Below are 23,791 nucleotides of genomic sequence, written 5' to 3' on the forward strand. Positions count from 1 at the left end.
GTGAAGCAGCCTTACTTTCAGGATGACCACCAGTAGGCCGGCGCTCACAAGCAGAGGGATGAGGCTACTGATGAACCAGCTGAACCAGAGGATACCGTTGTCCAGGCCCATGATGCGCATGGTCTCCTTCAGCCGCGCCTCCTTCTCGTACACAATGCCCTTGATGATCACAGCCACTGAGTAGATCCAGGCCAGCGTCATGAAGAGAGGCATGGACCGGCTCATGACCCGCAGGAAGCTGGAAGGGCAGGGAAGGATTAAAGGCAAGAGTGAGCCAGGCTCCTGGGCCAACAACTCTGGGCCTGCATGCAAGAGAAATCACCAGAACCAAGCCCGAGATGGGCAGACCTGTGCACCCTGACAGGAATGCTTCGCGAGTGGGGCAATGTAGTGATTAAAAACTATTAACAAAGTGAGGCCAAAGTTCTTTGAGGGCTTGCTTTAGTAACTAGACATCAGAGGTCATTAAGCTAAATGTGATTTTAAGGTACTAAAACAAAGCCAACAAAACCAAACACCCAACTCATTGTCTCATGAAAGTTCAGCATCTTCAAGGTCATCTCATTATCAGCTTGCCTTGCACAACTGTTATAACAGATGGTGCAGAAACACACTTCGGGCAGCTCCTGTCAGTAACACTTCAGATTTTAGATTCCAAACGAGAAAATGAAATGCAGTGAAGTCAAAGGGACACAGAATCTAGACTCTGAAACTCAAGGTTCAAGTCTCAGCTTTACCACTTATGCACTTACAGGGTATGTCACAATAGACGTGTCCCCATCTTAATATGTTCTTTCTAGAGTAAAGCTTGGCTTAGGGGGGGTTCTTGGAAAAATCTTCCTTTGGAAAATACTGACTAATCTTTCTGAAGGTGGAAAATAAGATAAATCCAGGTGACCTGGAAAAGCTAGAATGAACCCTGCAAGTAAAAGGTGGTTCCATAAGAAGCTGGGAGAAATACAAGGAGAGTAACCCTGCTACTTCTGCAGTCTGATCTCTACGCACACACAAACACCCACACACTTACTCTCACCCTCACACAACAGAGAATGAAAGAGTTTCCAGAGTTTGGAAGAGACATGACATACTTCAGATGCCTGCAATAACGACACCTCTGCCCATTCTTGCTCTCTCACAAGAAATCATGAGCCACAGAGCCACAGTCCCCACTTGGCAGCACAGGGACTAAGCACTAAAAGGTTATCTAAAAAGTCTAAGATAAAATGGACTTGTTCAGTTTTATTTGCATTGTTTGAAAATGTGGTTTACCACTTACTGAGAAGAAGAAGAAAAATTGATGTGAAGTCAGCTCTTCAAGGTCCGTAACACTGTATCTCTCTGTATTTGGGGGACATGTGGATGTGTGAATATATTTGGCATGTGCTCGTCATGACACATTTTAAACTTGGAGATTGGACCAATTTTGACCAAAAGGATAGGGTGTGAAAAATAAAAGTTCTGGTAACCGTAGACCAGAAAGGAGTGAGGATTACTAGTGTGTGGTATGTGTTGATGTGTGCCTGTGCCTCAAACTGTCAACTACCTACACCTAGCATCTTATTTCCTGAAATCTCCACACAACTTCAAAAACAACTGTTTTGCAGTAGCCACAGTCTTGTTTTCATCAATTTTTTGACCAGTATCAACACACATATAAAATAAATTTAACCAAAGCATTTTGTTTCCTCTCTTGGCATGTGTGTGTGTGCGCATGCGTGTGTGTGTACACACCCCACCTGGGGACAGTGCTAACCAGTTAAGTAAAGGCGGCAGCTGACTGGTAACTTACATGTCATCAACATAACAGGGGTAAGGCATCTGCTGCATGTACACGCCAGTTTTCTTCTCTGTGCCCGTCAGCACCCTGATGATTGCCTGCTCCACCACGTCCTGCAAGTAAGCGAAGCCTCCCCAGACATACCGCATATCTTCAAAGGGGTCAGCCCGAGGACCAGGGTCCCAGTACCTTAAAACAAGCCACAGATGATTGAACATTCCTTAGAACCACACAACAAAAAATTCAATCACCCACAAGCCCACAACCACTACAGAGCCACTGTTTTTATTTCTGCATCATACTTTGTGATCTCAGTGACGCGTGCGTGCATACTAAATTGCTTCAGTCTTGTCCGACTCTTAGGGATGCTATGGACTGTAGCCCACCAGGCTCCTCTGTCCATGGGATTCTCCAGGCAAGAATACTGGAGTGGGTTGCCGTGCCCTCCTCTAGGGGATCTTCCCGACCCAGGGATTGAACCTGTGTCTCTTAATGTCTCCTGTACTGGCAGGTGGGTAATTTACCACTAGCGCCACCTGGGAAGCCCTCAGTGATGTGTACATGTTTTTAAATAGACACAATCGGAACGAGCAAACCACTTGTTGGTTTGGTTTTCCTCCCTCCTCCATTGTTTCCTAACATTACTACAAGTGGACGTGTCAAAATTCACTTCATCATTTTTTATCTTGGTTATTTGCCCCCTTTTATAGAAATGGATACCATTAGCACAGGGAACCTAATGTCTTTTTCCCTCTTTCTTTGTTCCAGTTGATTTAATTCCTTCTGACTAATGGAAATGTGAAAAGAAAAGACAAGGATATTTTATGACCTTCGAAACAGGTGTCTCCACCATGAATGTGCCAGTGACACCAAAATCATGCCACTGATTTATCTTTGTTTGAAATTCTTACAAAATTATTAAAGGACCTCCCGTCACACTAGCTGCTCCTGACTTCTCTAAGACTGGCTGGTACAATGCGATTCCACTTACCCGTCCTTGATCTTATTCGTCCTCTCCACATTGTCGATGTCCATCCGGATCTTGTACTTGACATGATGCGGTAACTCGACACTGCCAGGAGCGATTCCAGTGAACACGACGCCAGCCCAGAACTTGCGCTCATCTAAGAGTTCCATGGACTTGTTGATGAGCAGAACCTCTGTCGCTACTGGTTCTAGCTTGTTCAGGTTGACACACTAAAGGAAGAACAACCACCGTGAGCACGCTGACGGCCAGGAAAATGAGCAGTGGCCAAGGCAGCGTCTACACTAAGAGAGAAGCGCTAAGTGCGTGTCTTTTTTAATCCGCATCCTCTCACATCATTCTCCAATATTCGATTGAAAATGGATTACTTGGGTTTTCACCTTAGCAATTTAAGAGAAATGTTGAATGTATTTTAGAGATAAGTTACTCATACTGATTTTTGTGGAGGGAAAGGGATTTTCTACAATGATCAGGCCTCATTTCCTTCTGTTTTCTTAGTAATTCTGAGTCATAACAACTAATCAAACAGACCAAAAAAAATTTCATGTGTCCCTATTGAGTCACATCATTTTTAGGACTCAAATTTTTTAAATGTAATCAGTCCTGTTAGATTTTACGTAAGTTTCGTAAGAAATGCTTTTTTAAGGGAATGCTTTGCTGCCATTAGGTAGCTGGATATCAAAACAGGAAAAACTAGAAGACAATGGATAGAGATATTCTTGAGTCAGACAGAATAAAGCTAGAAGTCAGGTCTGTTTCTGTCTGTCTGTCTCATTCATTCAACTAACATTTTTTTGAGTGCCTTTTCATACACCACCTATATTTTTAAGTGTCTTTTCATACACAACATGTATTAGGTTGGAGGGATGCTACTATAAATAAGATGACACAAAATTTCTAAACTTTACTCCAGTCTGAATCTTACTGCATCATCTCAGAGAAAGAAGCCAAAGCCTTTTCTAAATGGTCCATGGAACAGTTCCTCACCTCCATGAAACGAGAGATGGTCTGGATTGCCTGGTTGGTCTCATTGAAGGCTTCTCTCCAGGTGTACACGGAGCCATTGGTGGACTGCACATCCTCTGGGTGTTTGGCCAGAAATGCCACGATATCTTTGGCCTTCCAGTCTAAGCCTTCCAATCGCTGTTCCCAAAAGTCATCATTGCCTCTGCTGTCCAACAGTGTCTGCCATTCCAATGACAAAGTACAACTAAGTCTTGATGAGTGCTATATGATTTACAAAACCCTTTCACATACCATTGTCATTTTTTTATCTTTGTAAAAACTGTGAGGTAGGGAACAGTGTTTCTATTTTACAGGTGAGACCACTGAGGCTGAAAAAAATAACTTTTTACCAGGGATGAGTCATACACTAATAGGCATGGAGTTGACCAGTCAATGTCAGTCCAGCCTGAATCCAGCTTAACAGTAAATGCTATTAACTACAGTAAGAACAATAATCATACTCTATACAACTACTGTTGGATTAAACACTTTACCTCATACAACTCCATAAGGAAGGTATGTCTAATAGTTTCCATTTTGCAGATGAGAAAACAGGTTCATAGAAGTTAAGTCCCTAACCATCAGGTCACACAGCCAATAAGTAACAAAGCCAGGATATGAGACATGGGCTCTCAGATTCTATGGCAGCTTCCCCCTGCATTATATCATCTTCTTCTTTTGAGAGCCAGGCTGATAACTCCTCGTAAAGACCCTAATTTCTAGACTGAATTAAGACAAACCTGTTTAGCTTAGGGAAAGAATGCTGCTGTTAAACCAAGTGAAACCTGATCTTTCCCAGTTACCGGATGCATGGGTCATGATGAAAAGGAGGCCTATCTTCCCTTTCTTTTCCCTTAGCTGGCTGGCTCTCCACATGGGTCAATATGGAAGAGCAGGAAAATCAATCAGGCGCTCAACCAGGAGGTGCAGAGGACCGGGGCAGAGGCCTGCAAAGATATGCTGCCAGAAAAGTAGGTCTGTTTCAACCTCAGCTCATGGAAAAGAGAATCAGCCACAACTCCTGTCATACCTTCAAGAAGGCAGATGAAACTCTGACTCTACTGAAGTGGAATCTCTAAAGGTCAAACTCTGCTATTCTTAAAATTAGTCTCATTTCTACTAACATTATAAGCTTTTCCCCATGTGGCTTCATATTTATTATTTTAATGGGAGCATAATAGTTTTTATAGGGCATATAAACTATAACTTCATTAACTATTCCCATACTGTGAAACATTTAGTCTATTTCTAATTTTTCACAAAAAAACAATTATTATAGCAATAACATTCTGTTTCGTAGGGTGTCTTCTTTCTTTAAAATTATTTCTGTATGGGATACATCCCTGAGGGTGTGTGGAATGGAAGTACACGGGATAGCACACTTTTTATGGTTCTTACAATTTTCATTCCAAATTGCTTTCCTATAGGGAATAACAAATTATATTGTCATCAGTTAGGATATGTATTTTTATTAACATAATAGATACAAAATGGTATCTCACAAAGGTGCACAGGGGAATGGGTTAGTGATTCTGAAATGATTTTATCTGAGACTTGAACTGAACAAATAAAACCTGAGTGAAGACACGCAGTATTTGAGGCGAGGTCTGCCCCGCCCAGTGCAGCTTCTGAGCAATACAGCCAAGGAGAGCAGCAAGGCCTGAGAGATGTACCCAGTGGGATCACTGACTACATAATTCTAGGGTATGAAGATCACCCTCAGGAGCAGTGTCCATGGAGAAAGCAGAGGCTGAAAGTGAAGGAAACAAATAGCAGCTCAGAAAGAACAGTTGAGTATCAATGGGTTCCATGACTCAACAAAGAAGTGTCTCTACATCTGTGGGTGCCTCTGGATAGAACAGGTGCAGACAGTGCCAGACACAGCAGAAGATAAGAGCTATCATGGAGTAGAGGGGTGGTTGCCGGGGGGCTGAGGAAACACAGAGGTCAAAGGGTATGACGTTCCCATTATTAGATCTGAGGATTTAATGTATAGCATGGTGACCCTAGTTAATGATACCATCCTGTACACTTACACTTGTTAAGAGGTAACTAGGTGAAGGAAGGGACATGTTACTTGGCTCCAATGTGGTGATCATTTCACAGCGTACACATATATCAAAACACCAAGTTGTATACGTTAAATACATCCACTTTTAATTTGTCAACTGCACCTCAATAAAGTTGAAAAAAAGAGAGCTACCCCAACAGAACCAGAAGTCTCAGGCACTGACACATGTACCAGATGTGTGGCTGCAGGGGGTGCAGAGGACGGAGAAGTCCAAGCTTATGGAGTGAAGTAAACACTCCTTAGTAGAGAAAAGAAAACAGTTAGAGGAAGCTCCTTCAACTTCTACCCACAGGCTGATGAGTCCCTAACTGGTGTCTCCAGCCCATCCAACCAGTTACACTCCAAGCCCTAGTATCCCCTGACTTGTTGGACGTCCCTACCATCCATCGGCTAGAAATTAAGAATCACCCTGAAACTACCCTCTCTTTCCCTCCTCCACAACCAATCAGTCTCCAGGTTTTACCCCACCAGTGAGCCTCTGCCCTGGTCTCTGCCTTCCATCTTTCCTCTCTTCAACTCACCTGTCAAACCAGAGTAATGTATACATTGCCAAAAACCCTTCCATGGGTTTGGCAATGGTGTCTGAGAGCTTCAAGTAAAAGTCCTTGGCTTGACACCCAAGGCCCTCTCTACCACACACCGTGCCTTTCTCCCCAGCCACAGCTCCTACATTTCCTATTGCACATCCTGGGCTCTCCAGCAGTACTCCCAATGAATGCCACGGCCATGTTGACAAGGGTCTCATCCCACAAGAACTGACAGCCTGTGACCTGCTGGAGCATCCAAGTCATACTCTCTATTTAAGAACAGGGGAAGCATCTATATGCCTACAAACTAAAATTCATGGAGTTCCTTCAATATGGCCCCTCATTACCCTCTGAGGCTCGGAAGGAGAGAAGTCCAACAAGAAGGAATGTAGATTCTAAGGAGAGGACCAGAAGAAGAATCTGAGACCACAGCAAGATCTATGACACTGTTTGTGGCTGGACCACATGAATCTCTTTTGGAGGAGAGACTGGAGCCCAACAGAGACCATCCTTGATGGGTATAAGTTGTTGTTGTTGTTGTTAGTCAGGAATTATTCACTCAATCCACACAAATTATTGTTCATGCTTCCCTGACGAAAGTCCCTTTGTTTTTAAAGCCTCCCAATTTAAGAATTAAATTGCAGGACCAGTGCAGCAAAGATGACTCAGCTTTCCCATCACTGGAAGGCCCCCAGGGTATGGTCCCTCCTAGGGCATCTTGGGAGGGTCCTCAGCCTGTGAGAGTACCTCTCAGGGTAGATATACCACCCATAACACCCAGCTGCCCTTCTGATCAATGACGTGTCAAGACAAGAAACCTGGCAAAATCCATCTGTGCTTCTTAATAGCAGCAGGAACAAAAGGAAGAAGCCTCTCTCACCATGGAGACAGGAAATAGTCTAATGATTCTCTAACTCAGCCCAAGGCAGGATGATGTGATTAAATGGCACTCAGACTCAAGCAAAGGAGACATTTCATTCTTGCTCAGACTCCTCTGCTTCTGAATCCAATTGTCTTTAGAGCACTTATCCCTTTTCAAGTGGTTCTGAAGCACTAAGTGAAATTCCCCTCCGCGTAGTAACAGCGGCTCCTCACTCACACGGCGCCTCAGGGAGCAAGTATCTGTGATGAGTCTGCAGGTCAGAATAGGCTTTTGCTCTCACACCTCTGTCCAAGACCTACCAGGACCCAGTAGGACTGAGTAAGGCACTGTGGCTCTACAGCCAGAAAACAGTCAAAGTCTTGTAATCACCAAACTCTTCCTCCAAATACCAGTCCTAAGTTTCTTGGAACTCTGATTTTGACTATCAGATGCCTTGATACTGACGTGCATGAGATGGTGTGATCTGTGCACCATCACCTGTACCTCTGCCAAATGACCGCCCTGGGGCTTGAGCAGTGCTCAGTCCCTCTGTACTGGGTTCAATGTAAATAACTCTCCTCTCAGTCTCTTCTTGGGAAGTAAAGAGCATCAAGCAGGCACACAGTAATCAGAGAGACACTCACCCGGACAAGGTCCATTTCTGAGCTGCTCTCCATAAAGGTCCAGATCTTGGGGCTGAGCTCTTGCCACATGCCTTCTAGATCATGAAACACAGCCAGTTCCTGGAAGGTCTTATTCACCTGGAGTCAACCAGGAAGTCAGGAGCAGCAAAAAATAGAAGAGGGGCAGAGACATGAGAAACTCAGCTACTCCCTGAAAAGAGACTCCATCACCGAAGCCCTTTTCCTGTCCTTCCCATCCCCACGAAGTGCCTGCCTGCAGTGGGGAGTCAAACACCCAAGACTGGAGAGCTGGCCCTCAACAGTCAGCAGGGGCCTAGGTCAGACTGGAAGTCCTCATTCTTTGGAAATCCCAGAAAATTATACTCAATATACTCCATCTGAAGCCACCTTTACATTTTTGTTCTTAATTCTAGGAAGAGTCTGTTGAGGGCCTCTCGGGCCCAGGTGGCTTACCTCAGTCATAAGCTGCCTTGTGACAGGAGTGTCAGGTGTATACAGGATCTTTCCAACAAGCAGGGGCTTGAGAGCTTTCCATATGATGCGGGAAAGAGGACTGGACTCCAGATTCTTCATCAAATCATTGCAATAAGGAGCTGTGAAAAGAATGAAAGGCAAATATTTGTATGCATGGTCATACATTTGTAGAAACTAACAAAAGCTTTAGAACCAGCTGGTCAGTCATAGGTTTAAATCTCAGCCCTGCCACTTAATGGTTATGTAACAACTTCAGATTTGTGCCTCAGTTGACTCCTCTGTAAAATTAAAGTTAATGACATCTACTTAGCAGAGATGTGGAGAGGATTAACTGAGATGATATCGGTGGAGCCCCTAGAACAATGCTGGATAAATAATCAAAGTTTATTTTAACACTGATGATGTCACAACTGAGACAATATAGAAAAACACTTTTTACTACACACAAGCCTAGAGTTCTAACTCTAGATGACTTAACACCAGCCTTCAACACTTTGTTTCCACTGGAAACAGAGGGCTGAATTTCAGACTTTAGTTTTCAAGCAGAGATAGAAAATCTCCCTTCAATTACTATGTCTCATAACAAGTACCTGTAATAAATGTAATGAATATCCCAAAGTGAAAAATCCAAAGTCATAATAGATAATAAGGTCTGATTATCCAGAAAGATTCCCAAATTTTTAAAAAATTTCACTCTGGGTTCTTTTAGATTCCAAGTATCCTCTACATGCTGCAAAGCTAATATTTAAAAACAAAAAAGAGGACTTGCTCACAGTTGTAGCTGTTGTGAAAATAAAGGCTCCCTCAGGTTGACTTACAAAGCGAGGGAGCAGAGGGGATGGCATTTCAGAAAACTGCCTACAGCACCCTTCCCTTCAGGCTCACAAAGCAACCTGCCACGGCTGGAGTGCTTCACTCCAGAGAAGAATAAAAGGTTCTTATGTTACAGTAACACACTAAAAGCCACCTCACTCAGTGTCTGAAAGACACACCTGCGGTTAGAAACGGAGAAAGGCTTACTTGCATCATGTTTTCAAGGAAAATGATGCCACTGTCTACAGCTGTAACACCGGCTCCTCGCTGCCTCAGGCACAGGACACACATCCCCACAAAACTGCCCGAGCGTGGGGAGCAGATATGGTGTAACAAGGTTCTCTAATGACACCTTGTAGCTAAGAACTAAAAACAAACAGCAGATCAAATGCCCGAGTCTGATGGCACACACGCCACCATGAACAGGTATTCTGGAGGTCATGTGTTTATGGGCAAAAAGCATGGAGCCAGGCAGACCTGGTTTAATCTGGGTTCTTGCGGATTAGCTACAGTGTGAATTTGACCAAGTCACTGAACCTCTCCAAGACTAGAAAATGTGGGGCTATAAAACCTTCCTTGCAAGGAATTCCCTGCCAGAGGTCAAGGTTCCATCCCTGGTTGGGGAACTAAGATCTCACAAGCTGTGGTCCCGCTCAGTCAAAAAAAGAAAAAAGAAAAATTAAAAAAACCTTCCTTGCAGGGTTACCAAAAGGGTTAAATGAGTTAACTTAAAAAAAAAAATGCAAAGGACATAGGAAATGTTCCCTAAATGCTATCTTTCATTATTGTTGTTATTCTTAAGTTTTTATTATAAAGCATATCTCAAGGAGAGCAGGGGGAAAAGGAAAGGGAGATAGGGAGAATGAGAAGAACCTTGATTACTCTGGGAACCACCTGCAGACATACCCCAGAAAACTGGAGAGAGTGACATTCAATCATCCATTCACTTGATAAAAACACTGTATGCCTGGGATGTGCCAGGCCCCTCTCACACAAGTGGGGACAGTTCGCGGATGAGAAGATTTGCTCCTCTAGGAGGTCTGTCTTGGTGGCAAACAGACATGTAAACAAGAACCCAGCTGCTATGTAGGATGAGGGTAAGCACGAGAGAGGGGGCCCAGAGGGCTGAGTCTGGGACGGAGGTGGCGCCAGGGCCCGGCTGTGTAGACACTCACATGAAGAGTTGTCGTAGAAGGTGCCGGCGTCGTCTTCCGTGCCATTGCCCCCGAAGAGGGCTTTGTAGTTGTTGTCCTCGTACCAGTTCAGGGACTTGATCTTCAGGCCCCCGCCCTCGGGATGGCCGCAGATGATGCGGGACACAGCCTGGTAGATCTGGGTGGAGGAGCCTGAGTTGTTCATGTTGGTCAGAAACATCACCTCCTGCCGCATATCACTCCAGCTCCTCATGCTGAACAGCTGGGGGAGGAAGCAGGTGGAAAAGGAAAGGAAAGGTGGGGGAAGGTTGAAGACACAGAAGGCGAAGAATCAGGTTAGTTTCTTCACCTCTACAAAGCCTTATCCCAGAACGTAACTTGTCTGACGTCGCCTCTCAGAAGCCTTGTGATGGAGACCACCAGAGCCACGCTACCTCTCTGTGGTTAGAGGGACTGGTGTCATCTGAGAGACTGGTTTGAGATGCAGATTCTGGTCTATCTAGAGTTCACATCCACTTTGTCACCAGGTGCCCAGGTGATTCCCATACACATTAAAGACTGAAGTACAGCCTATAAGTTGGTGGAGCCCCTGGTGAGGGGCTTTATCTCATTCAGATTATCATCGGGTTTACAGAAGAGGATGCTTTCCTTGAAGAATTATGTGTTCACATGTGTACATCAGGAACCGCTCACCTCCTCGGTCATGGCCTCATTTCTAAAACACCTCAAACTTCAGGGTGGAAACTGAGGTACCCTCTGCCCCTTGGCGGAAAAAGCACTGTGTGTGAAATCCCCACCCTCATCTCAGCTAAGCGCCAGGCACTGGGAAGGAGCACACGATGGGAGCTCAACTTGGAATCCCAGCCACGTCCTCACTGGCTCACAACCTTCGGAAAGTCACTTCTCTGAGGGCCCCACTTCTGATCAAGACGATGAAGCTAAAACAGAGCGTGGCGAGAACATCACACAATATCTGCTCTCCAAGAGGGCCCTGCACAGACCAGCCCCTGCCTGGAAGAGGCAGAGGCCGCAGGCAGCCGGGGGCTGAGTCTGGGACTTACATGTGACCAGTGCTTTGTCTCACACACAAATGTACTCCAGCACCACGTGGACGTCTTGGCCCAGTGGCTCTTATGATTAACTATTCACCGAGCACTTTGTATTTCCACACGTTTCACAATGCGTCATTGATATACCCTTCCATTCCCTGCCCTGTCACTGCGTGCCCAGGCTGAGGTGTGGCAGCAGAGGGGAGGGGTTGCGGGACGCCACTCTTGCTCTGGAGGCAGTCTAGGCTCAGACTCCACAACCCGGTTTTCTCTCACACAGAGCCCGCTGATCCCTGTGAGTGAGAAGGCCCTGGGTGCCACAGACCCTGCCTCTGCCTTCAGCCTGCAAAGGGGAACCAGGTGCTCCGGGGGTGGTCAGAGGTCACAAAGACTCTCCGCTGCAGAGAAGGAGGCTTTGACACCCAGAAAACACAATTAGGTGGCCAGCTTTTCCTGACTTTATCTTCTGAGGTATACAGACAGGGAGGGGGATAGGCAGTCAGGCCCTCTTTCCTTTTGCTGGTGGGTGCAACAGCCCTAGAGATTTTTGAAGGACAGCACAAAGGCCACTCACTTCTCTTTCTCGCCACCACCATCCTGCCATCTCCCGACCGAAAGGACAAATCTCTTCCCACAGAAAGTCAGCACATCATTGGATAGAAGCACTGTAAGCAACTGAGTTATTCCAAATTCTTGGCTCGTCCCAGAACCTGCCTTAGGGGCAGACTCCTACGTGTTCTAACTTCAGCTCCTGACCCAAACCTCCCCCATGAAGTGCTTCCCACCACAGGGAAGGCAGCCGCTCAGCCTCCAACCCACAGATGGTGGCATCTGATCATCATCTATGGAGTGAAGGAACTACTGAGGCTTTCTCAATCCAGTGCCATGGCTTTCTCCTGCCCTTGCCCCATCACAGTCTCTTCTCAGCCTAACACTGGAATGGTAAACAACTCTCATCCTCTCAGTCACACCAGACACCCCTGATCCAGACCCTCCAGTGGCCTCCCATCTTACTCCGTGTAAATGCAGCCTTACCAGGTCTGCACGGCACTCAGCTCCCGCTCTAACCTCATCTCCGACTCCCCTCTCACGTGCTCTCTGTTCTGGCCACACGGGCCTCCGCCCTGGTCTTTACACCTCTTGATCATGCCCCACATCAGTGTTCGGCTCTACGGTTCCTCCTGCTTGCCGTGGAGGCCCTGCGGTCATTTCCTTCATGTTCAGATGTCACCTGACTAGACAGGACTCCATGAATCACCCTCCCCTATAAAATACCACCTCATCCCTCTCTATCCCTCTTAAGCAGCTTCGTTTCCCTTCACTGCAGGCAGCCCTGCTGTCCCATTGTACACGGACGGTTCATTTCCGTCTCCTGCCCCACGGCAGTCCCACAACAACAGAGAAGTGAGTGTGCTCACTGCGGAGTCCCCGGCACCCAGCTGTGCCAGGGTCCTGGTGGGTGTGGGCAGACAACCAAACGCTGCTCCCTACCCTGCCTCCCCAGGCTCACCTTCCAGAAGTGAGGCTCAAGCCCACTTTCACCCCTCTGGCTCTGAAAGTCCCCATTCCCTCACAACTGCCAGCCCTGTGAGTCCAGTTTCTTTCTCTGAAATGCCTCCTTCTGACTCTATTCCAGTTACCATGAGGGTCCGGACAAAAAGTGCTAAAGCTGCAAGAATGTGGGCTTTGGAGGCCAACCATCCTGGGTTCAGATCCCAGTCTTGCCAATTAACCTACTAGGCGACGGGGGGCACATTGGCTTTCCTGAGCCTCAGGGTCACTGTGCAATAGGCACAGTGGGCCTCATCACATTTGTCATGTGGATCACACAAGGAAGCCAGGGGAAGCTGCAGGGAACATGGCAGCTTGCCTCCCTTTTCCTTTCAAGGGTTGTGCTTCAGTCAAAACAACCAACTTTCTTTCCAAACACCGAGCAGATCAACAAGTGCACTTATTTATTTATCTTCTCCCATTTGTCCCAGAGAAACTCTTAGATAATGAGTCACTGGTGGCAAAAGTGACCTGACTTTTGACAAGTCAAAAACACTTGACTCAGTGTTCCACTGAGAGGAGCGGATGGCAGGACCAGGGAATAAGCAGGACTCAAGGAAGCAGCTGCCAAGAAAAATGTATATTGTTCAGCTGGAGCGTTTCTACCATGTCAGCAACAGAACATCACATGCTTTCAATTATTTTTTAACCCTAGACAAAAGGCAGGCCAGTGATGTAAGAGGAAACAGCTATTAACCAGACCCTGAGTTTAGAGGCAGCTTCAAAGTTAGATCCCTGCTCTGCCTTTGCTAGGGCTGGCAGAGAGCACAGGCAAGTCACTGTCAGCTAACGGGACTCAAGAGAGACGGCAATGGACTTGCAGGGCAGCTTCTGCTTCTCATGCTGCCTCCTGGAAGAACCCCAGGAGACCCAACTACTCCACCTACAGAGAGGTCACCAGCGTTCATAACCAGAGTAACAGATGGCAGCCTGGAAGAGGGCTTCTCCTCCTGAAAGCCGGTCCTCTTCAATCAGGCACACAGCAGCAGGATTGAAAAAGAACAGAATCAAAAGTGACATACTAGGTAACATGTTGACAGAGCTGAATCTCGGTGCTTTCTGTACTTCCCGAACATTCTGCATTTTCCTTTGTGAACATACAACACTTTAATCTTGCTGTTGTTGTTGTTCAGTCGCTAAGTCATGTCCAACTCGCGGCCCCATAAACTTCAGCATGCCAGGCTTTTCTGTCCATTACCATCTCCCTGAGTTTGCTCAAACTCATGTCCATTGAATCAGTGATGCCATCCAACCATCTCATCCTCTGTCGCCCCCTTCTCCTGCTACCCTCAATCTTTCCCAGCATCAGGGTCTTTTCCAATGAGTCAGCTCTTTGCATCAGGTGGCCAAAGTATTCTAAGTATTTATTCATAGAAGACATAAAGTGAGCTTTGATATTTGAGAAAAATCATACAAACACCAAAAAAGGAGTTAAAGAAGCAGTTCATAATAAGGCTGGACCAAGTCTGAGAAAATTTTGCCACAAATTATTCCCAATGTCTTATACATTAAGGCCTATGTGGTTTCTGACCATCACTTCCCGGCTCAGCTCTCTACAGAATAGGCTCCAGACCGTTGGTTCCTCTTTTCCAAGTCTACTCTGAAACAAGGCTGAGTGTCAGAAAGGCAAGCACATGCTGACTGGGAGGCAGAGAAGTGCTTAACTGCTAATTTTGTAAGTCAGGCCCTCTGATCTTATGACAAAGGTGATTCTGTTAAGTAGGAAGTTAGGTAATTCTAATACAGTTGTAAACATGTGGACCCGAAAAGCAACCTCAACATTTATCAGGAGACTCTATTCCCAAAGTTGAACTCAGGGGCTAGAAGTTCACAAGGCAAAGATCCAAATTAGGGGTACCAGGTTCTCCCCTTCAGTTAGTAAACAAATGTTCTGGTAAAAATACTGTCCAGCTTTAATACTGAAGAAGAAATAAGGAGAGGTTGCTGTAAGACAAACACACTACATGGAGGATGAGGAGGAATCATCTCCTCTACTAATGAGTCATTAACTCGGGACCAAGAGTAACAATCAGAGAAAGTCCTAGGCTAGACATTAGGCCTTTAGCTACTAGCTAACTAACCCTGAGACATCCATGAGTCTTGGTTTCTTCATCTTTAAAGTAAGGAGATCAAACCAAGTAATTTTAAGACCACAGATGCTTCTAAAGTTGATTTTATGTTTTTTATGACATTCATATCAAATGGACTCTCTGAACCAAATTCAGGGTGTAAAAAAGTCATAGTGGATGGTCTGCCCATTCGGACTGAAAAGATATGACTTACCTCTTGGGCCAGATTCCCAAGACTATCCAGCAAAGCTTTTGTGGCTTCAGCCAGCTCCTCACTCGGGAAGAGAGATGTAGAGTTTAGTTTTGTCTGCAACGAGAAATAAAGAAATAACTGTTTCTAAACTCAATGTAAACCTGAAATCTCTATTTAAAAATAAACAAGTTGATTAAAACTATTCATAATCTTCAATTTGAAACACAAGAAACCCAATCCTAACCAAAATAAGACACTAAAATTATTCTAACTATATGTTTGTAGGTTATTCATCTCAGATAAGAATTACTAATTCTTTGATGAATGCTTTTAAATGATGTAGGAATATGTATTTCAAACTAGTTGATTACACAATAGATAAAAATGTCTGATGTATATGTGCCCAGTGTAAAGCTGACCATAAATTCCCAACTCTGTCTATGGTTTTGCTAGAAAGACAACATGGAAATGGCCTTGAGAAACAAGTTTGTGATAGTTCACAAAAAAGGAAGAAAGGATAACTTTTAAAACTGCCAAAAGCATGGGAAGAAGGAATTCTTTTTTATTCCACTCAACTCAGCACTGTCTCTAACACTGGAAATTTACTTAACTTCTAAACAAACTTATTTTAATATATTAAAATGTATTGTTTTCATGTATATTAAAAATTAAAATAATTTAAGAATACCTGCTTTATGTTTAGTTTGAGCCAAATCACTATATTTACTCATTTACATACTGCTATTATATGCCACTTAGCTGCATAGCCAATATAAAAAAATAATTAATTTAAGCCCAAGGTAAGATAGGTTAGGACAGAAGGTCTAAGCTAGAGAAGAAAAAGAAAAATGATGCACAGGCTCTGAGGCCAGAATTGGTTCTGAAGTTTTCAGGCTTCCAAAGAAAAAATGATGCAGGGTCAGTTTCATCACTCTTGTTTGTCCAATAGGAAAAAAAAAAAATCTCAGGGAAAAGCCCATCTTTCTTTGGCAATTCTATAAGCATCATTTTGCTCAATATCAGATCCTTGGATATCTAGAGAAAACTGAACTATTTTAATACTTGTCTTATCTCAGAGATTGCTGTGAAATCCTATGGCAGATGACACAAAAGACAGCTGAAGGTATGAATAGATGGAGCTCATCATTAGCTCTGGGAAATAGCAGATGCAGAAGACTAAGTATCATGATCATCATAATATCCTAGCATAACCCCAAATGTTCCTTTCTGATAAAATCTGTCTAAAAGTTCTATGGATAATTTTGTCCGGCACAATTAGTGAGCTCTCCTACAACAGCTCACTCACCAGAGACCAGCCTTCCCACACTCCCAGTCCTCTGATGGGCCCAGGCTTTCATTTAAATGCCACACTCCAGTAGGTCTCTGTGACACAGCTCACAGGCTGTGTTAATGTTCATCCCTTCCATGGAGCAATCATGAGCAAAACCAGGTGGGGGGCTTTTTGTTTGCTTTGCCTTTCTCTCTTCAAGTTCACATTATACCTACAGGCTACCACACTGAAAATTAACCTACACAGAGACCTTGGTAAGGAAAACTTACAAACTGAGAGGTCTTAATTGGGAGATATAGGAGGTAAAAACTATTTCCTTTCACTGTGGGGGGCTTGCATATTATAAAATACAGAGAGGAGACTGATGTAAATCAGATTTAGTATTACAAATTAAAATAAGGAAAGATAGGCTATTCAGCCAGTGTTGCTGAGACAAGTAGTTACTCATCTAAGAGAGTAATTTTTCCATCTCACACCACTATATGAAATTAAATTCTTGGTAGGTTGAATAGCTAAAACTAAAAATGAAAGTTTAAAAGATATAGAGGAGAAAATGTATTTATGAACTTGGGGTAAGGAAGGTCTTCTTAAAATACAGAAGTCCAAATCAAAAATGGGAATTAAACTTCTGAAAGTAAAAGCTACGCAGCAAAGACACCATCAACAAAGTGAAAAAATAAGCCAAAGACAAGAAGAATGGATTTTTTAAAAAAAATTTTGAGAATAAAAATGGAATACCAGGCATCAATAAAAATTAACCAGATGCCACATTTATCAACATGCTGCTGCTGCTGCTGCTAAGTCGCTTCAGTTGTGTCCGACTCTGTGCGACCCCATAGAGGGCAGCCCACCAGGCTCCTCCATCCCTGGGATTCTCCAGGCAAGAACACTGGATTTATCAACATAGATAAATCTTAAAAACATAACATTGGGTGAAAAAGACAAGTTGCAGATCAACATGCACACACATACAATGTGAACACATGCAGACCAATACAGTATATTGTTATTAACCAAATGTGAGTCGGACACAACCGAGCGACTGAACTGAACTGAACTGAGTATATATACAGTTGGATAAAAATGTGCAACTCCAGGATACCAGCTATCTTTGAGGAAAGAGGGGAATATACAGATGACAGCAACTATATCTGTAGTGTCTTATTTCTTGAAAGGAACTATTTCATAATTTTCTTTTTAATTCAAGGAAAAATAAGAAAAAAGGAAGAGGGAAGGAGATTGGCAGGAATGAAGGACAGGAATATAGGTTAGGTTGAAGACATATCAGACTCGAAAGATGTCCAACTTCCTTGAACAAAATTAACCCCAGGCAATATGCCTTGAACCAAGCCCACACAATGAAGTCAGAACCAAGTGCCTGCACCAACTATCACTGGTGGTCTCTTGCTCATATTTACTTGACAAAGGCAGACAGAGCTTGCCAATAGTATTTCCAAAGAGCTCCAGTAAGCCATTCACAGTTTGGAATTTCTACTACTACTTTTCCTAACCAAACGCATTCCCTTGGCTATAAATTCATAGAGGTCCCCATTGAGCTCCCCCACACAGGAGGCGAGATTTTCTTGTATGAAGGAAAACAGGGAAAAGGGGAAAAATTAAATCTTTAGTGAAGACTGTACATTCTGTGTTAAACTAACAGGAATTCATGTATTATTCAATATTTTTAGATCATAACTAGATACTATACTGTCATTATAAGAAGAACAGACAAACAAGTATATTACTCAAAGCCCCTACCCATTTCTGTAATATGTGTTAATCACAACATTGCAACATTTCCTAAAACCATGACATTCTGGAGCACTGGCTCCGTAATGACAAAAGCCATTATGCCATTCTTTCTGGGTCTAATAGATGACTTCTTTATATTCTTTTTTTCCTCCCTAAGATTTTCCTTCCACATGAATTCTCTTTTTCTTTTCTAAAATCGAGGTAACAATGGTTTATAACATTATGTTATATGAATTTCATGTGTTCAACATTATATTTCTATTTCTGTGTATGCTGCAGCATACACCAAAAATTTAAATTGTAAAAGGCTGAAATTTTTTTTAAAAAAAGACAATAACTTATCAAAGTCAATTTGATTTTAATTTCATGTTTTAAGTTCATGTTTTATTTCAACTCACTGTCCAGCACAATTCCTGGCACATAATAACTAGGCACCCAAGAAATGTGGAAGAAACGTAAAAAGCAAAGGCAAGAGCACATTAGGAGGGTGAGAAATGGACTGGTGTGAGTCCTGCTTCAAAGGTCATTCAAATTCACAAACATACTCTGTTTCATATTCACCTCATCAAGTCACTCACATCTGTAGCCTTATGGTGGCTCCCCTTGCTCCAAGAATGAGGCCCAATAGCCTACAAAACCTAAATGAACATTTCCCTCAGCACCTCTATAGTGTCATGTCTTAGCATTCCTCTCCCCATCAAATTCCCCATAGCTACCTCTGATCCACTCTGAACTACTCAACCATGCACACTTCCTCTAAATGCCACCTTCTCTTGCCCCTTTCCTCTGAGCCCCATGCATACATCATGTCCTCTGCATGGAAGATTCTTCCGTCTTTACCTGACTAACCTCTATTCTTTAGGTTCCAACTTAGAAGATGTTTCTTTCCTAATTCTCAAAGACTAGGTTAGGACACCCCATCAGAGGTCTCCTGATGCACAGGACCCAGCAGAGAGGCTATCACTCTGAACAGCATCTCTTCCTTTCTTTTCCCTCCTCTCCCCAACATCAGGGAACACACATCTATAACTTGTTTACCACTGCCTCCCTGACCCAGTGTGTGGGGATTTGTTGAATAAATGAAGTGTGTGTTTATAGATGATAGCTGTACAAAGGGACAAGTGGGAGAGATGACTATTAATGCATTAGAAGTGGTAGCCAGATAGAAATATAAGACAGAGCATCTGTGAAATTAAAATGTAATTGGGAATCCTTTTAAGTTTAAAAAAAATCTCATCCACACTCAAAATTTTGAGGGACTCCACTACTACAATGAGATGTGCCCATACATATATTTGAATAGTATTCTCAATATAAAACACAATTTTGTTTTCTCCCTGCAAATGCATGTTTTAATGCATTCATTGGTACATTTCAAACTTCCCTGAAATACTCTCATAAAGCAGACTATAATCTCTGCTTCACTTTGCCCATATTCAGAAAAGCCAACTCAGGGCTAGGATTTATGTTTTACTTCAAATTGAAAATAAGTAAGCCACATACCAGGTACAAAGACTATCATCACCCAAAGCAATTACTGTCTCTTTGCAGTCATTTATATGACAATAAAAATTGTCCTTTGAGGAACATTTTAATAATTTTTATTGAAGTGGGGAATTATAACTCATGTCTAAGGACAGTACTAATCTTTTAAAAGCAATTCAACAACTTAAATATTAAATTTTAAATTATATGTGATTAATGCATTAAAATATTTCATTTTTGCTATTTCTAAACATAGTTAAATACACCTACTACCACATAATTCAGGATCAAAACTCAAGCCTTTATCTTAGACATGGCAAGAAAGAAATTATACTATTTCAAGTAAATTAATTATACTATTTCAAGGAAAAAATAGCATATTTGAGGCAAAAACATCTGTCTAGATGGAGTTGAGTCATCATATTAACACACTGCTTAGTTCAGTAATTTATCCCCAGTCCTGTGCTTCCCCTGTTCTCCCAGGAATTAGATGAACAGAGTCTAAAAGAGTAAATCCCTGAGACGTGTCATTCTACAATTTACCAAATGATAGCAATTGCAATTGCTTGTCAGGCAAAAGCACATGTTGTAAACAGGTGGGCAGTAAAATTATACAAAACCAAACAAAACCTGATACTTCCCATAAGAGTCTGTGTTCCAGGCAGGAGGAGAGGGAAAACCAAGTGTTTTCTCCTGCAAAACACTGTAGGTACAAAACACCTACACAAATGCTTTAAAGACTGCATGTGACAAACTGAGAAATATCTAATCCCCAAAAGCTATGAGCCAAGCTGAGTCCTTATCAAAGGGTCAAGAAGACGCTAAACAAAGACCCTGCAAGACAAGAATGACTGTTCACTCCTCTTCTGCCTGCTCCTTCCATCCCTGCCCAGTCCAGCTGTGAGCTCACTAGTTCTCTGGGCACTTCAGGGCACCACTCACCTTACCTCCGTTGTCCCACGAACAGAGTTCCACCTTTGCAAGAGTAGACGACATACATCAGAAGATACAGAAACAGAACACTTTGTTCCATGGAGACAGAACTTTCTGTCTTCGGGTGAAGGTACCACCAGAAGTCAAGACAATCTAGTTACACGGTTGTGCGGTGTCTAAGTTGTTACTGAAATAAAGGTCAGTCTGTATGCCTGTCCTTGCTAACTCAAATCAGACACCGTTTCCCTCGCCACAAGGACCAGACACCATCTTCACATCACTGAGAAAGGACTGGAGCCCAGTTCTACTTAACCACACAGGCTTTCACTGGGGATCACGGTGTCCCATGTTGAACAAGACTGTTTTCAGGGAGCTGCCGGGAAGGGCAGCCCTTACTTTACAGAACCCAGAACCTGTGAAGAATTCCTCACATTCCCAATCTCAGCCTTAAAGTCCGTTCTCAGTGTCCACTGGAATGAAAGTACCATGTGGACATAGTCTGCCTTGTTCATGTCTGAAACTTCAGTGCCTTCAACCAGTAACTGGTACAAAGCAGACAGACAGTAAATATGTGTTAGTTTTGTTGATGAATATCTCATGCCTTGTTTGGAGATGCTCTGCTTCCCAAAGTTACTGCTCTATTTGGTTATGCATGACAAATTTTAATGAGTAGTGTTTACTGTGCTTTAGAGTCACTCTCAGAATACAAGCAAGAAAGTACACAGGGCTGGAATAGGACTAATAAAAAAAGCCAAGGGGACTGAAGAAACACTTCAAAGACTTAATGAAATATTGTTCCAATGTACGTTCCAATCCAAAGGCAGTTATGGCAGAATGAGCACTCTCCCGGAAGCTGTTCACATGCTAATCTCTGGAATATGTCAATCGATTGTATCATATGACAAAATACACTTTCAGTTCAGTTCAGTCAGTCATGTCCGACTCTGTGACCCCATGGCCCGCAGCACTCCAGGCTTCCCTGTCCCTCACCAACTCCCAGAGCTTGCTCAAACTCATGTCCATCAAGTCGGTGATGCCATCCAACCATCTCATCCTGTCATCCCCTTCTCCCTCCCACCTTCGATCTTGCCTAGCATCAGGTCTTTTCCAGTGAGTCAATTCTTTGCATCAGGTGGCCAACATATTGGAGTTTCAGCTTCTGCATCAGTCCTTCCAATGAATATTCAAGACTGATTTCCCTTAGGATTGACTAGTTTGATCTCCTTGCTGTCCAAGGGACTCTCAAGAGTCTTCTCCAACACCACAGTTCAAAAGCATCAATTCTTCAGTGATCAGTTTTCTTTGCAGTCCAACTCTCACATCCATCCACACGTAACTGGAAAAACCATAGCTTTGACTAGATAGACTTTGTTGGCAAAGTAATGTCTCTGCTTTTTAATATGCTGTCTAGGTTTGTCATAGCTTTTCTTTCAAGGAGCAAGCATCTTTTAATTTCATGGCTGCAGTCACCATCTGCAGTGATTTTGGAGCCCCAAAAAATAAAGTCTCTCATTGTTTCCCCATCTATTTGCCATGAAGTGATGAGACCAGATGCCATGATCTTCATTTTTTGAATGTTGAGTTTTAAGCCAACTTTTTCACTCTCCTCTTTCACTTTTATCAAGAGGCTCTTTAGTTCTTCTTCCCTTTCTGCCATAAGAGTGGTATCCAGATATAAAAAGTAATGAACATTAATGACTGATTCCTACCACTGATTTATAGAAGAAAATGTCTATGTTACCAGCCACTGTTTTCAAGCACATAATTTATATTATTCACATAAATTAAATTATTACTTTTTTATTGAGCATCTAATGTGTACTAGCCCTATGCCAGGCTCTTCATATATGTGAGCAATAATCACAACAAAGGGCAAACTACATTATCACTATGTGAAAGAATAGAAAACTGAGGCTTAATTTATCTAAGGTAACACAACTGGTAAAATGCTGAGGCAGGATTTGAACCCAGAAACAGCTGACCCCAAGCCTACATCCTTTCTACCCTGCCACACTTCCCCACTGTTGTCAAAATACTGTGGTCCAAGTGGTCATCAGGGGACTGAAGGACATCCAGGAGAAAGAATCAGAATATCTTGGTTGAAAAACAGAGAAACAGCCACACCAAAAAACACACAGAGAGAGAACAGAAATGTTTCAAAGCATGTCTCTTCTCGAAATCCACTTTTGGTGCAGAAATACATACTGACAGAACAGTTTGTCTCTCTCCCACCCCCTAATATTGGTTGCTGCCCCTACTGTATTTCTTGGCACAATTAACTGCCTGTGTACAAGGAAGTCTCACAGCACACCCATCTACCATCACCAATATCAAAACTCCAACCAAGTGGCAGAACCAAAAGGCTGCTTAGTATAAATCGAATATCAATCCCAGTGCTCCAATTAAGGCATTGCTATAAGAGTCACATTTCAAAATGTTTGGAAGTCATTTCATCCCAACGGTATCCCCTAAAACATCTTTACACAGAGCCATCCTGGCCACTCACCATGTTCTAATTCAAGAGCCCCATTTTCTGATTTTAGGAAGAGAGATCTCACAATAACAGCTGACAGGCAGGAGCAGAACCTGAGATGCTCCTATGCCCAAGAGATGTGCAGGAAGCATATGGCAGCCACCCTGATCAACACCTGCCGTGAACCAACTGGTCTACAAGGCGCCACCACAACACGAGAGGATGGGCTGTGAAGTAGCTGACAGTTCTGACAGTACATTTCCACACTCCCAGTCACACTAATTTTCCCAACTAGGGAGAGATTTTTCAAGTCAAACCCTAAGCTGTTGACTGTCAGATTATGAAGGCTTTGCTGTCTTTCTACTTAGAGCATAATTCAGAAATTACATAATTGGAGGGATTTTACTGGGCTGTGCACACAATAGGTGTTTAATGAGTAAACAGAAATGAAATGATGAATGGGCACCAGAATAAATTTATTCTGTCTTCTAAAAACACCCATCTTTCCAAAGCTCAAATCATCCCAGCTGAAAGGGTGAACATTTCTGTCTTGTAGTGAAGCAAAGCAAAACAACCAAAATAGTCCAAGGAAATGGGCTAGTATTTGCAACAACCTTTGACTCTGACTCACGATGCAGAAAGAGCCAGCAGGCTGCAAGTGTCTTCACAGGTGAACTTATCTG

General features: G+C 43.2%; 1 protein-coding gene across 7 annotated transcripts in view; it reads right to left on the minus strand.

Annotated features, from left to right (window-relative positions):
- Positions 1 to 23,791, minus strand: part of ABCA1 (ATP binding cassette subfamily A member 1) — a 133,155-nt gene that overhangs the window by 45,570 nt on the left and 63,794 nt on the right. For all 7 annotated transcript variants that reach the window (XM_043452901.1, XM_043452907.1, XM_043452904.1 and 4 more), the window contains 8 exons: positions 15,196 to 15,288; positions 10,334 to 10,574; positions 8,325 to 8,464; positions 7,872 to 7,988; positions 3,750 to 3,947; positions 2,769 to 2,974; positions 1,790 to 1,966; positions 16 to 238 (listed from right to left, as the gene is read on the minus strand). In XM_043452901.1, coding sequence (XP_043308836.1) covers positions 16 to 238; positions 1,790 to 1,966; positions 2,769 to 2,974; positions 3,750 to 3,947; positions 7,872 to 7,988; positions 8,325 to 8,464; positions 10,334 to 10,574; positions 15,196 to 15,288 — 1,395 coding nt within the window. The remainder of the gene's footprint in view (positions 1 to 15; positions 239 to 1,789; positions 1,967 to 2,768; positions 2,975 to 3,749; positions 3,948 to 7,871; positions 7,989 to 8,324; positions 8,465 to 10,333; positions 10,575 to 15,195; positions 15,289 to 23,791) is intronic.

The sequence above is a fragment of the Cervus canadensis genome, chromosome 30, assembly GCF_019320065.1.
Source record: "Cervus canadensis isolate Bull #8, Minnesota chromosome 30, ASM1932006v1, whole genome shotgun sequence".
Lineage (NCBI taxonomy): Eukaryota > Metazoa > Chordata > Mammalia > Artiodactyla > Cervidae > Cervus > Cervus canadensis.